Here is a 14,436-nt window from a genome sequence, read left to right on the forward strand (position 1 = left end):
CAGGATGTAACTCTTCCACAATTAAGGGCCCTGACATGCCTGAGGAGGGAGGGGCCAAGGTGGAGTGCAGATCAGGGCCAGATTTCCTGTTTAGAAAGAGGTGGTATGTGGGTGGCAACAAGGGAGGAAACTGATGTTTTATGCTCAGGAAGTCTCAAGCTTGTTTACATGTGCCTGTCTGATTGAAAGGAAGGAAGACTGGGATTCCTTGGTCTTTATACTCTGAGCATAAAATTCACACTGACCTGTCTGTATCCAGTTTTGAAGCAATATTGTTTTAATATAAATGTCACAAAAAGTTAACTAGGCAAAATTCTAGGAATGTTTTGCTAGTATTAATAGCCAGCATGGCATACTGGTTAGAGTGTCTGGCTAATATCTGGGAGATCCAGGTTCAAATCTCCACTGTGCTGTGGAAGCTTGTCTGGCTCTCAGTTTTATCTACCTCCAGTAAAGCAATATAATTACTGCAGCAGTCCCTTGTCAATTTCCTCCTGCAAAAGCAAGTTCCATAATCAATTTCACTTGCTCCTAACAGCTGACACATTGTAACTTCACCTTAAGGTGACATCACTCATTTGGGATGAAATTGACAAAGCTGATTCAATCAACCTGGCTTGTGTCTGTGCCATTATATTGCTACTGTGACAGGAAATTTTTAAAAAATGCAAAAATTTTGGATAAGTGGGAGGAGAAAATGACTGAAAGGGAGGTTGGGCGACTACCCAGGAGTGTAAATAAGGTGTTTTGTGGGGCAGGTGTTTTGTGGGGCAGGAAAACAAATACTGTTTCAACCTGATCCCATGCTCAAGGGAAGCTGGCTTTGAAATGGATCAAAAAACATTGTGGTAAAAGTGCCCAGGAGAATAGCTCGTGTGTGTGTGGGGTGTGTGTGTGTGTGTGTGACAAGGAAATGTTTACAGAACCAAATGGAGGAAAAAACATGCAGAATCGAAAGAAAAAAACAGCATTTGGTGGCAAGATACATTGTAAACAACTTATGTGGAAAAGACCCCAGTATGGAGGGGATTCCAGAATGCATTTCTGGACATTACAGAGAAGTGCAATGAACAAAAGTTTCACAGAGATTCCATTTCTTTTCCACTTGTATTACTCTCCATAATACTTGGGCAGCTGTACCAGGTGGGCTCTTAAAAGACAGTCCCAAAATGTTTGTCCAGATCGCAGTTATTACAAGAAGCACAGGAGGATTTGGCCCTCAGTCAGTGCAAGGTGTTGCCAGTAGTACAACTGGAGACATTGCTCCCTGTGGTATTTTAAGAATATAAATGTCCCTATTGACGAATTACATAGAAATTATCAGGTTTTCTCCAAAGAAACCCACTATGGATATTTTCATGGAGCCATCTGCCTAAAGAACTCAGTCGCTGCGGGTTCTAGTTCTTGAATGGCAGCTAGCTCTGGGTGACCCTAGGTCAGGCCTTTTCTCTTAGCTGTAGCTTCTTCACAAGATTATTGTGAGGATAAAGTAAGGCATGTACACTGTCCTGGAATCCCTGCAGGGATGCTGTAAAATGTAATCAGTAAGGTTTTGTTGCACAATTTCCTCTGTCAGCTTGCCCTGAGGAGGAAAGATGTTTTGGAACACACCTTTCTCATTTGCAGTAATTGTTAGTATGACTACAACTCCCAGTGAAAGAGGTGGCCACATTTGAAGTGAATCCAATTTTGATCCGGCAACAATGCAGACGATTCTCAGCTTGAGCTTATGCCTCTTCTTAACACTTTTAGCCAGAGGTGAGTATCTCATCTTATATTTTATTTTAAGTTGAAGTCCTATGCAGACTGTGTTGTTCAGATCCAGGACAAAGGTTCTAATTCAACGATATTTTTATTTCAAAATTTGATCATTGTCAGGTTAAATTATGTCTCCCAACCCCCAACTGAGCAGTGTCCCACTATGGTAAATTGACTGTGAAATTATTTTAAAAGAGACTTTTGAGGCTGTTTATTCTAGCTTTTCTGATGTGCACTTATAAACCAGCTAAAGCAGAAGCATTACTGCTCCCTCCCATCTGTTGGCATGGGCTGGTAAGCTGTTTTGAGCATTTTGGGGAAAATGTGGCTAGCAAATGTTCTCAACCCATAAATAAAATCTGAGTTATCAGTAATGGTGAAGGGCCTTGCATTGCATTTCTGGGCCTTCTCTGGAGTCAGGAGACAAATCCAGGAGTAGGAGTCTGAAAAAAAAAGCTGTGGGTAATAGATTTATGGATATGATGTCAAAAGGCAGGTAATTCTTGAAAAAATTGGGTGGTTATCCCTAGATCAGATTTCAAGCTGATACCTATCAGTTTGGTTTCACTATACCCATTAGTGGGACTGCTATGCTCTGAAACAGAGTGTGTGGTTTGCCTAAGGGCAGCCACCAAGCATTACTTAGTTCAGTATATCTGTTTTATCACATTTCATCCTCACTCCCAGAAAACAAGCAAGAGTCCGGCTTCCTTCGCTTTCTTTCCTTTCTCTTCTTCTCTTCTTTCTTTCTTTTCTCTTTCCTTCTTCTTCTCTTTTCCTCTTTCTTCTCTTCTTTCTCTTTCTCTTTCTCTTTCTTCTTTCTTCTCTTTCCTTCTTCTTTCTTTCTCTTTCCTTCTCTTCTTCTTTCTCTTCTTTCTCTTTCTTCTTCTTTCTTTCTTTCTTTCTTTCTTTCTTTCTTTCTTTCTTTCTTTCTTTCTTTCTTTCTTTCTTTCTTTCTTTCTTTCTTTCTTTCTTTCTTTCTTTCTTTCTTTCTTTCTTTATTTATTTCTTTCTTTCTTTCTTTCTTTCTTTCTTTCTTTCTTTCTTTCTTTCTTTCTTTCTTTTCTTTCTTTTCTTTCTTTCTTTCTTTCTTTTCTTTCTTTCTTTCTTTCTAAGCAGACTTGAAAATGTATGGGGCATTTAATGACAACAAGTCAACATTTCTGAAGCCAGAAAAGAGACATGGGATTTTTAGCCACTGAGTAGGGGGAAGGACAGGGCTTCAATGGTTCTACACAGTTTACAGCTCTCTCCCTGTCATTAGGAAGCTATATAAAGTATGAAAATTGGTTCAAATTAATCTAATTTGCATAATATCACAGGTCTTGGTGGCTGAACATTCTCCTATACATACTGATTCTTTCTTACAGTAAGCATACACGGTTCTGGAGACAATTTTGAGAAATAGGTTTACAGAATGGCTTGCACAAAGCAAGACAGAATGTTTAGTAGCTGATGTTGAATAGGCATTTGACCTCTCCGCTGATTATGAATTTTCATTTTGCCATGTTTATTTAACTTGGATTAATCATAACCTGATCATTCAAGTTTGCCCTGTTGGAGTGATCATACATGTCCTCATCAGAACATGCACAAGTGGGTGATTCACAAAGACTGGGGGTGGGGGGATCTCATTTTCCTTTATATCCCTTCTCCTTTATATCCCCTTATATCCCCTTTTCCACTTTCCCTGGCAGCCCCAAAGCTTCTCCACAGTGATGTATGTATAGATTTGTTACCGGTGTGTGTGTGTGTGTGTGTGTGTGTGTGTGTGTGGAGGGTGAGGCCACGCTCCCACCCGCCCCTGGGGGCATGGCCACAGCTCCCCAAGCCCCTCCCCTGGCCTCAGTGATTATAAAAGCAGCTCCCCAGGGCCAGGGACGGCAGACTCCCCTGCCCTGCCCGCCCCTCCACTAGCTGGGCTCCCAGCTAATAGCTGGCAGTCCCTTCTCCCTCCCATCCAGGCAGAGGTGTAGCTAGGGAAAATAGAGCCCGGTGCAAAATCTGAGGTTTGCACACACACACCCCCCCCCATGGGCAGCTGCTGTGATGCTGGAATCCACCCCCAAACAACATCACTTTCAATGGTGTTTAAATTAGGGAGCCCAGATTCTCCTTTTAAATCCATCTTAAAGGGAGAACCTGGGGGCCCCAGTTAAAACAACATTGAAAGTGCTGCTGTTCTGGGGTGGATTATCCCCCACCCTGAAATAGCATCACTTTCAATGTTTAAACTGGGCACCTCAGATTCTCCCTTTAAATCCATGCCGAAGGGATGGAGTTAAAAGAAGAATCTGGGGAAATTTTTTTGGGGGGGTGCCTGCTGTCAGGGGTGCAATTGTTAAGCTAGCAGCACCAAACTTTCAGGGTATCTTTAGGAGACTTCCCTGGTGATACCACCCAGGTTTGGTGAAGTTTGATTCAGGGGGTCCAAAGTTATGGCCCCTCAAACGTGTAGCCCCCATCTTCTATTATCTCCCATTGGAAACAATGGGGGATGGGGCACCCCTTTTGGGAGTCCATAACTTTGGACCCCCTGAACCAATATTCACCAAACTTGAGTGGTGTTAGCAGGAGACTCTCCTGATGATGCCACCTAGGTTTAGTGAATTTTGGTTCAGGAGGTCCAAAGATATGGACCCTCAAAAGAGTAGCCCCATCTACTATTAGGTCCCATTGGAAACAATGGGGGATGGGGCACCCCCTTTAGGGGTCCATAACTTTGGACCTCCTGAACCAAACTTCACCAAACCTGGGTGGTACCGTCAGGAGTGTCACCTGACGATAGCCTGAAATTTTGGTGCTGTTAGCCTGAAAACTGCGCCCCCTGCAGGCCAAAAAATGAAAAAACACTTTAAAATACAAAAAACTCAAAAACGGGCGGGCGGAGCTTTGGACATGCAATGGGGGGAGGTTGAACCCGAGAACCCCCCCTTACCTACGTCCTTGCGAAGTTCTCCATTTTCCTTATTGCCTTTTTTTCTTCCCAATTACCAGCCAACCTACCACAGCCACACAGCCTGGAAAAGCCACCACAACTACCTTCATCTATTCCTGTCCTTCTCTCCCCCTGCTGGCAGACCCAGGAAAAGTGTTGACTTGTATTGTGGATACAATCATTGGCCTGGGTTGTATAGGTAGTGAGTTTCAGTGGTTGTCAGTGGGCTTGTCCCCAGCATCCTCCCCCATCAGGTGATGTGACAAGGAGAAGGATGAGAACTTTTCCAGCAATAGTTTGACTTCTAATTTATAGAAATGTAAGCTTGGAAGGCTCAGCAGCAGCATTGTTGTGGTTGTCCAGAAAACTCCAAAATGAACATAGAGAGTTCAATGTGCATTCTTTTAATAAAATTAGACATTGCTTTGATTATTATTATTTTTTTGCAGACTAGGGACTATCTGTTCTCATTTTTTTGCAGACTAGGGACTATCTGTTCTCATTTCCATTTTGTGGATCTATTAATCATATATGCTGTGGTTCAATTTGAAATTTATATATGAAAAGCAAAAGTTCCACAGCTCTCTTTCTCCAATTTGCAGTTCAGCCTAGCCTAGCCGAGAGCATGTGCCAGGTCTGAAGGTGAGACTGTTTGAACTCAGTCTGAGCTCATAAACATGCCTGTTTTTTGAAAGAAAAATGGATTGGGACTCATTTGTAGGAACCCCCCCCCCCACACACACACACACTGTGATGCACCTTTTGCTCCTAGTAGAAACCAAAAATAATACCTCATGATGTCGCTCTAACCTAAGGGAGGTAAAAATCAGTCCTCTGTATTTTCACTTCTTTAATGTTAAATGCAATCACAAACAGTTTATGTAACTCACTTTATTTTCCTGTCCAGCACTTAAGACACACAATTATATACTCAGGTTGCCAGTCCCCACCTCCATCCCAAGAGACAGGAAATCCTCTGCCCCTGGTTCTTATTTCTGGCTGCCACTTGGAGTAAATAAAATGGCCTTTGGGCTGATGTCATTTCTTGGGAAATCCCAGAAGCGGTGAAAGTCTTCTCTAGGAATTGCAAGAAATACTGTGGTTTTCCAACATAGTTCCTGGTGATTCCTAGGTAAGATATCACTTCCAGGTTTCTTCAGAACTGACATCATGCCATCAGCCCAATGACCCTCACCGTGTGCCTGTCCACTGGTCTCCCGCTGGTTGTTAAGCCATTCCTGGTAACCCTAATGCACACTCATCTGTTCAACTACCAACTCATCTGTTCAGTATAGGGATAGTTTTGTATCTATGGTTCAACAAAATAAATGTAAGACCTTAAGAGAAACTTCAGACCTTTGTATCTAGTTACATGCTGTTATTTCTTCCCAGTAGGGTAGCGAATACTGGGGAAATATCAAAAATAAATAAGGTAAAATGAAGCAGGATAATATGTAGCCATTATTTTATTTCCTAGGGACTGCACTGCAGTGTGAAATCTGCACAGGCCTAGGCCACAACTGTACTGGTAAGATAGAGACCTGTCCTCCTGATCATGACTTTTGCGGCACCACATTGTTTGAAAGTAAACATGGTAAGCAACTGAGATAAAATTTCTTTCTTGCTCAGATTTGGATATGTTTTTAAGGTTTTACGTTTATAATTTGAATTTTTAAAACCATAACTACCTGAAATAGTAATATTGTTATATCTGTTTAAGGAAGGATTGGTTAAATGCATAGCCCTACAACCATTTCCCCAGAAATCCTGGGGAAAGTAAAAGCAAGAGAAATAGTTCAGACCTTAACAGCTAAAGAATAACAGCTGGAGAAATGTCAATTGAGAACATGACAGTTAAATATAAGTTTACACATCAGGAGACATCTGGGAGCGGGGTGCCACTGTACAATGCTGATAAAACCATAGAGATTTAGGATATTGCTAGAGCATCACAATGATACATGATGTCACTTCCAGTTATCCAACTGGAACTGATGTTGTAGCTTCTTTTTGGAAAGAATACTGTCCTCATGGTTTATAATGCTATAGTGTTATAGCAGTAATAAAAAATGCCCTCTGGTGGAGCATTAGGGAAAATAACTGTAAAGAAGAAAGTGCATAAAATTCCACCACCACCACCACACAGTGGAAACTCCATTGGCAATATGCGTGCTTCTGCATTTACACCAGCAATGAAAGCCACATGGAGAACCTTCACTGGGTTGAAGCATTCTTTTGAGTTGTAGGCCGCTTTCCGCACGAAAGGCTGTGTTATGAACGGGCCGGGTCGGCGCTTTCCAACGCCGACTCGATGTCGACGCTGGGACCGGGCCCGCGACGATCGACGTTCTTGAACAGCCGGGCAGCCGGGCGCCATTGCAGAGCGCCGGGCGCTCGGCCGCATTTCAGAATATCCCCGGGCCTCCGGGTTAGTCAATGGTGTTCGACACGCCCCTGGTCTCTGCGCCGCCTGCTCCAGCGGCGAAGGTCCCAGGCTCGCGACGCTTTCGAGGCCCGGGACACTGGCTCCTGCGCCGCCTCAAGCTCCAGCGTGCAGGGTATGTGGTCCCCAGGCCTCCGCGACGCGCCGGAGGCCCGGGGACAAGGTAAGTGCCGGGTGGGGGAGGCGCTGTGAAGCCGCTGCCGTTTGCTCGGCAGCGGCTTCACGGCGGCTTTTCCCCAAAAAGAGCGCTGGGAAGCGCTCTGGGGAAACGCCGGCTTCAGGCCAGGCAGGCGGCACGAGGGCGGCACGGCTGCGTTGCAGCTGTGCCCCCCGTGCGAATGGCGGCCTGGAGACGGTGTTTTTGCCGTCTCCAGGACGCCATTTAATGCCTGTGCAGAAACGGCCTCAGTATATTGAGATGTGATATAGTTAATTTACATGGCTGAGAAATGTAGATGTAGAAAATTGAATGTTAACTTCTGGAAGAAATTGCTCATGGTATTCTGAAACAGCTTTTAATAGTAATATAACCCTGAATATTTTATGTGCATTTCTTTATAATGAATTCTTTCCTGTTAAAGAAACTGTTCAAGAGTAGCTTCTTAACCTCCCATGCCTATTGAATTGTGTGCAGAAAGTGATTTGTCCTTAGAATGAAACTTGTACAGAAAACTTGACCAGGGATAATGTGGTATACTCAGAGACACAATGTAAACAAGTGCTTTGAGAGTTGGCAAGAGAAAAGCATGCACAGTTGAGTAGTATGAGAAAAGCATCCTACCAACGCAAAACAATGGCACAGAACTTCTGGCTCTTTTTCCCCCGGCAACACTGCCAAACTGTCTTGTACAATCAGTGTCTAATTTTCAAAACCACAGAATGCAAACAAAATTGAATACTTTTCCAAACCAACATTTCATTGTTGTAACTTGTAACTTGCTGGAAATAAAGCCTTCAGTATAATAGCAGTTTTTCTGCGCTATTTCCTGCCTGGGAGGACCAGCGACTGGAAATGTGTGTGACTGGAAGCCACCAATTGCACAATAACAAATATGTATTTGTAATATTAATTTTAATTATTGTGGCTCCACCTTCTAGGTTCCTAGTCTGTTTTATGGGTTGGGTATAGCTCCCCACTTTTGTTGTTGGTTTTAGCTTGCAATAGTCAAGGACTTTTTCACATTAGCTCATTTGATTTATCCATTTTCTGTGTGTTTCTTTTATGGTTTGCTTGGTGAGCTGTTTCACGGTCTGAAGGCTGAAAATCAGATTAAGTATATTAGCAGTAAATAACATTGCAGCATTACAGAAGAGGTAATGGAAGATAGCAAAAACAGCCTTTAGGTTTTGCATTTGGAAGAAGTTATTCACTTTTTAGTCTTTGTGTCGCATCATTTGCTAAAAATTCCAGGGGTTTTTTGTTTCCCTGCAGATGACAGATTAGTTCATGGCATTATTAAGAATTGCATTTCATCCAGTGTCTGTGCAGCTGGTTCTGCGGATATAAACTTGGGCAATAAAGGAAGATCGAAGAGTCATGTTTTCTGCTGTTCGGGTGATACTTGCAATGCAGCCATTGCAGCCAAATGTAGGTATTTAATCATGTCCTTCTTCCTAACCCTGCTCTTGCTCTTCATGAGCAGCAGGTGAAAAATGGGGGTGAGGTTTGATGCTGCTGTTTCTTTGATGTCACTTTGGGTCAAAGATCTGTAAGTGAGATCTCTATCCCACCATGATGTGCCAATAACTTACCTACTGTTCATGGTATTTACTATAGAGTTGTAGGGGATTCCTAGAACTTCATGATGTCAAAGCATCAGTAGTATTTTCCCCTCCCTTGTACCCAAACATTTTCCAGGGAATGCAGGTGTGGGCCTGTTATCTTTACTGCTTAGATTGCTTCTGTTGTCAAGCATCTGACAACAGAAGCCAGTGTGGGGTAGTGGTTAAGAACTGGTAAACTCTAATCTGGAGAACCACTTTTAATTTCCCACCCCTCCATATGAGCAGCAGACTTTAATCTGGTGAACCAGGTATGTTTCTCCTCTTCTACATATGAAACCTGATGGCTGACTTTTGTGTAGTCATAGTTCTACCAAAACACTCTCAACTTAAGGTGTCTGCTGTGGGGAGAGGAAGAGAAGGCATTTGTAAGGTGCTTTGAGATTCCTTATGCTTGACAAAAGTGGGGTATAAATCTAACCTCTTCTTCTTCAACTCTGGAACCCTGTAGTGCAACAGAGATGCTTCTGAGAATGACATCCTCTTTGTGAGCAACTCTCCCTTCTTGGCTGTTATGTATAGTTGGAGAAAGCTTATGGTCAACATGTTCCAATTTTGCCAAATCTGACCCATGGGAATCAACCAATGGTATGGAGTAGAATAAAAAAGTACACAATGTCAGTAAGAATAGCAGGAAATTATTGGGTGAGGGGAAGGGTAGAACTCCCTACAAGGAGTGTTTTCAATACCATTTTAGTATCAATGTTATTATTGGCTGACAATAGGCAAACTTCCTTCTGAGTTGGCCGGAGTGGAAACAGCAAAACTGGGCAATTCTGAAAGGCTGAACCAAAACCTAGTAATGACCTCAGAGGTAATGCAGCTAAACTTGCTCCTTCTCTCTATCTATTAGCTATTGATCCATCTATACAGCTTAGTGAGGACACAAAGGAGGCCCATAACAGATCTCTGCAGTCTGTTTTTTGCCAGGATCCATTTGCCTGGTTGCTTCTGTGGAATCCCCAGTCCATAAAGGTGGACGTAAATGAAATTTAGATTATTAGCTTCTCAAAGGAGATTTTTTTTCCCTTTATCACTTGTAAAACTCCATTCATGTCATTATATAATGATTTGGGAACCTGTAAGGAAGTTGTAGACCATAGTGAAGAGGAAGAATGATTGATTCTTTCTCTTTATTTTTCCTCTACTGTTTCCCCAAGCAGGTTAACACAATTTTTTTCTATTTATTTCCAAGCCAGTTTCTCTTGAGCATATGACTATGTTGAAACAGTCTTTATTTCTCCACCCTTCCAAACACTTTGCACTTATCCATGCCCCTACATAGTTGTCCAACTTCCTCTTCACCCATAAAGGTTTTTTTAAATTTATTTTCTCTCTTTGTCATACTGTGTTGGCAAAATAATATAAAGGCACACACACACAAGCCAGGTTGATTGGCTCAGTTTTGTCAATTTAACCATATTAGATAGACTGTGTCTGCAGTCAGGAGCAAGTGAAATTGACCATGGAAGTTGCTTTTGCAGGAGGAAATTGACAAGGGACTGATGAAGTAACAATTATGTGTTACTTCAGCTCCATGTTGGCTGAAAAATGTGTGTGTGTTTTGTGGGGGGGGGGGGGAAGGACATGTTTATGTGCCTTCAGGTAATGGCGCCTGCTTTTTTTGGCTTCCAGAGGCTCACACTTTCTTTCTTTCTTTCTTTCTTTCTTTCTTTCTTTCTTTCTTTCTTTCTTTCTTTCTTTCTTTCTTTCTTTCTTTCTTTCTTTCTTTCTTTCTTTCAGTGATAGAAATGGAGACTGAGAGTTTTTTAAAAATTGTAACTTCAAAATGTAATTGCACAGTAATGCTAGGGCATCTGCACTAAAGAAAAAGGGGGTGAGTGACAGATGACATCCCAGCACCATTAGAAATTATACATTTTCAGCAGTAGCATGTGGGATAAATACAACTTGAAGAGACAATGTGAAAAATGATGGGGTGAATCGAGGTATGTGGAATGATTTTAAGGAGAATGTTTCCAACACACAAGGTTTGATTGCTGGAAAAATCTGTGGTAAGTTATGCAAGTAGAAAAGGCCACTGACTTTCTCTTTCTGTTTGTTCAGTTTTGCCTTCAGAAGCCAAGCACAATGGTCTGCAGTGCCCTGCTTGCTATGCTTTGTTCGGTGACACATGCAGTGATGCAGACATAGTCAACTGCGTTGGATCTGAGTTTCAGTGCATTGATTTGGCTGGATATGTCCATTATGGTAAATCAGATTTGTCTATTAATTTGGCTTCAGTTTCTGTCATTCAACATTAACTCCAAGTCTGTGTGACTCTTCAGTCAGATAACAGCCAAAGACATTCTTCTGTTAAATGAGGATCCTTCTTTTGAGAGAGGGAAGGGGTCCTCCATGGGGAAGACTCTCCATGTAGTGAAGTAAAGCTTTGGACTTATCTCACTAACTTCCGAGTAAACAGGTTATTGGGATTTATGGATTTGATGTTCTGAAATGTTGTCACATGCTCAAAATATTTGATGGGATAGAAATCAGTACCTCTTGCCCTGATCTAGAGTTTCCACAAGCATTCAGCTCTCTTGTGCACAAAGGTTTCTCCCTTCATTTCATCCAATTCAATTTGCATGTCAGGAAATGAATATACTAATTATGTTTCTTCTCTGAAATTAATAAGGTCAGGTGAGCACTGCATTTATGCATAATAGTTCCTGTGACCCAATGCAAGTGCACAGCTGGCAGTACCTTCCTAAGCAGAGTTACACCATTCTTAACCTAAGGAAGTCAAAGGGCTTCTTAGTTGGTTGTAATTCTGCTTCAGGCTGCACTGTTAGACACTGTTTTTTTCTAGCACAGTGTGTATTCAACAGAACATTTCTTCTCCTTTTGATATTATTTTGGCATCACATACACACAACATATACACACACATACATGTGTAAACCATTTATAATATTATGCTGAGAAGATAATTTGCTGGGGAGATAATTTGCTCTATTTTCCACTGCAACAGAAAACTGCAGGGGTAAAACAATGGAATTGGATTGCTTTCAATATTGTTGATTATTTTATATTATGTAATTATGTAATTGCTATGAACCCAAAAGGGGAGGGGCAGTCTAGAAATATTGTGATAATAAATTCTTCTCACCAGTTCCCTGTGCAAAATGAAACAAAAGTCCATGGGCATTTTTCAAGAATAAAAACATTTACTTCAATATTAGCCACAGCTCATTTCTTCAGGCATGTGATCAACTATTCCCTCTGTGAAGTGATATCCACTGTGAAGTGATATCCATATGTTAGCACTTAGTTGCTTTGTGAACAAGTTTTACCTTGGCTTTAGATTCTAAATGAGTCACAGTTATACAACTCATGTGAGTTGCATGAATTTGAAAGAGGAAGAGAGCAAAGCAGAATGGCTAATGGGATTATTAATATTGTGACAAACAATCTGTTATTTTGTGTCTTGTTCTTCTGATACCAGGTGAATTGTCCCAGAGAATTGCCATGAAGGGTTGTGCCACCCATTCAGTTTGCAGTGCTAGTGTCGGAGGTGCGGCAGCATTTGCAGGCGTCAGTTCAGCGATAACGAAGCTTGAGTGCACACCAGCTTCCAGCACAGCCAGAATATCTTCTGGACCATTTGGACTCCTTCTTTCAGCAATTGTTGGGTTTCTGCTGGTGAAGCTCTGATCCCTTATTGATTGATTGTCTTTGCTAATGCATTGAATGGACATTCTAAGATAAGGCCTGCGCTGACATTAGGCTCTCTCTTAGTATAAACAGACAAATAGGGTGACCTGCAGTTCAGCCGTTTTGTACATTAAAGCCCGAAGCAGCAATATTATGATTTTTTAAACAGTCTTAGATTCAATTTAATGAAAGATTTTAATTACCCAGTTTAGTTTTATTTATTTAAATATATTATTCACTACAAAGATATTGCAGTGACTGTAGCGATGGAGCTCAAGCCCTATCACATTGCTATCACAGTGATGTTCACAATGACATTAATAAATAATCTACCCGCTGCTTGTCTAATGGGATCATATGTGGCATATTATAATTATTTTATCTTATTTTATCTTTGATACCTGTTAAGCTATTTACTTAAAAAAAAAAGGTGGCGAGGAAGAAAGGTGCTAGCAGCCACATCTTGTAGCCTGAAGATTCCATCCCGTAATCCAAGAGGTTCTGGGCATGGCTGAGGTTGCTCATTGTTGAGGATTAACATTTTGCTCTAGAAACTATAAACAATGGCAAGATTGTTACCAAGGCAGCTTTACCTAGAAGTCAGAGTTAGAAAAAGAACACGAGAAAGTAGAGACACTGAGTAATTCATTAGTTTATTGATATAAATTCAGCATGATCTAGATTTTAATTGCTACTAGCGGGATGTTCCCTGGTTGGTGGATACCTCTCTGGAAGATTTACATGATTCAGTCTTTTTGACACAGGGTGGGTGGAAAGAACCAAGTAAAATCACACATTTATCACCCTTGATTTTGATTAATCATCTCGGTAATACCTAAATTATAGGAAAATCCTCCTTCTGCACCTCAAGTTGTCTGTTACTGAATGTTCTTCCAGCAGCTGACATTCTCAAAGAAAAATTCATCTTAATATTTTGAAATGTGCAATTGAGTAATAAACGTACAAGCTGACTTTTCCTCTCATTTTATCTAAGGAGTTTTAGTATATGCACATTTCAGTCACTAGGCACAGCTTGTACATGACACTCTTGCTGCCACAAAACACAAAATGGCTTCTTAGAACTAAAATGGATTCTTCAGTCTTCTGGCCTGTTCTTCAATCTGGCTAATAGTAGCTGAGTTGGTATATTGTTGATTAGCATAAATATGAGTTGTTGATTAATATAAAATATGACTGTTAATAGGATGCTGCCTTCAAAGATGTAGACTTATCACAAATGCTTCTGTGCATACACAGATTGTTTCCCCCTTTACACTAAGGGCCAGTTCACACAACTTGTGACAGCTGTCGATTTTGACAAGGCTGTTCTGCTAGCGACGGAAGTGGTCATTGGCCTTTGCAACACCAAGCACTGAAGCCCAACTGTGCTTTTCCCCAACATCAGCATTCTCCAGCTTTTTAAAATGGGCTATGCCTATATCTGTATGGCAATAAAGCATGGCCACAAATGGATCAAGGGTTGTATTGACTATTGTTTGGATTCTGACCTTTTCTTTAGCTATTAATTAAACAGTAAAATCAATCAGAGAATGAAAATATGGGTGTGTATTTTACATCCTCTTTTCTAATTTGTAATTAATGTATCATTTGATAGATTACAACAATCAATTAAAGCTTTCAATTCTATTTCCCATTTCAGCAATCTATACTGAAACTCAGACCAGAGCAGTCATATTAAACATATGAGCTTTCGATTTACTATTTGAGAAAGATGTATAGCGAAGCCAACCATAAGATGTGATATTCCTTACAAAGTCCTGCTTCTGGCTACCATTTGCATATCAAATGTATGCCACTATATTCCCTGTTTATAGTCACATGCTGCCCAACTGGGTAT

At 41.3% G+C, this 14,436-nt stretch overlaps 1 protein-coding gene across 1 annotated transcript; it reads left to right on the top strand.

Annotated features, from left to right (window-relative positions):
- Positions 1-1,666: 1,666 nt before the first annotated feature.
- On the top strand, positions 1,667-12,903 carry LOC125435596 (phospholipase A2 inhibitor and Ly6/PLAUR domain-containing protein-like). The gene is made up of 5 exons (XM_048501817.1): positions 1,667-1,758; positions 6,174-6,290; positions 8,572-8,727; positions 10,989-11,132; positions 12,370-12,903. Exons 1-5 carry the CDS (start codon positions 1,704-1,706, stop codon positions 12,576-12,578), a joined length of 681 nt encoding a protein of 226 aa, XP_048357774.1. The 5' UTR covers positions 1,667-1,703; the 3' UTR covers positions 12,579-12,903.
- The last annotated feature ends 1,533 nt before the right edge of the window (positions 12,904-14,436 follow it).

Source organism: Sphaerodactylus townsendi, linkage group LG06, assembly GCF_021028975.2.
Source record: "Sphaerodactylus townsendi isolate TG3544 linkage group LG06, MPM_Stown_v2.3, whole genome shotgun sequence".
NCBI lineage: Eukaryota > Metazoa > Chordata > Lepidosauria > Squamata > Sphaerodactylidae > Sphaerodactylus > Sphaerodactylus townsendi.

Coding starts and splice junctions, on each gene's coding strand:
- LOC125435596 (XM_048501817.1), top strand. CDS start 1,704: ATGCAGACGATTCTCAGCTTGAGCTTATGCCTCTTCTTAACACTTTTA. Junction 8,728..10,988: donor TGCAGCCATTGCAGCCAAAT/GTAGGTATTTAA, acceptor CTGTTTGTTCAG/TTTTGCCTTCAGAAGCCAAG. Junction 11,133..12,369: donor GGCTGGATATGTCCATTATG/GTAAATCAGATT, acceptor TTCTGATACCAG/GTGAATTGTCCCAGAGAATT.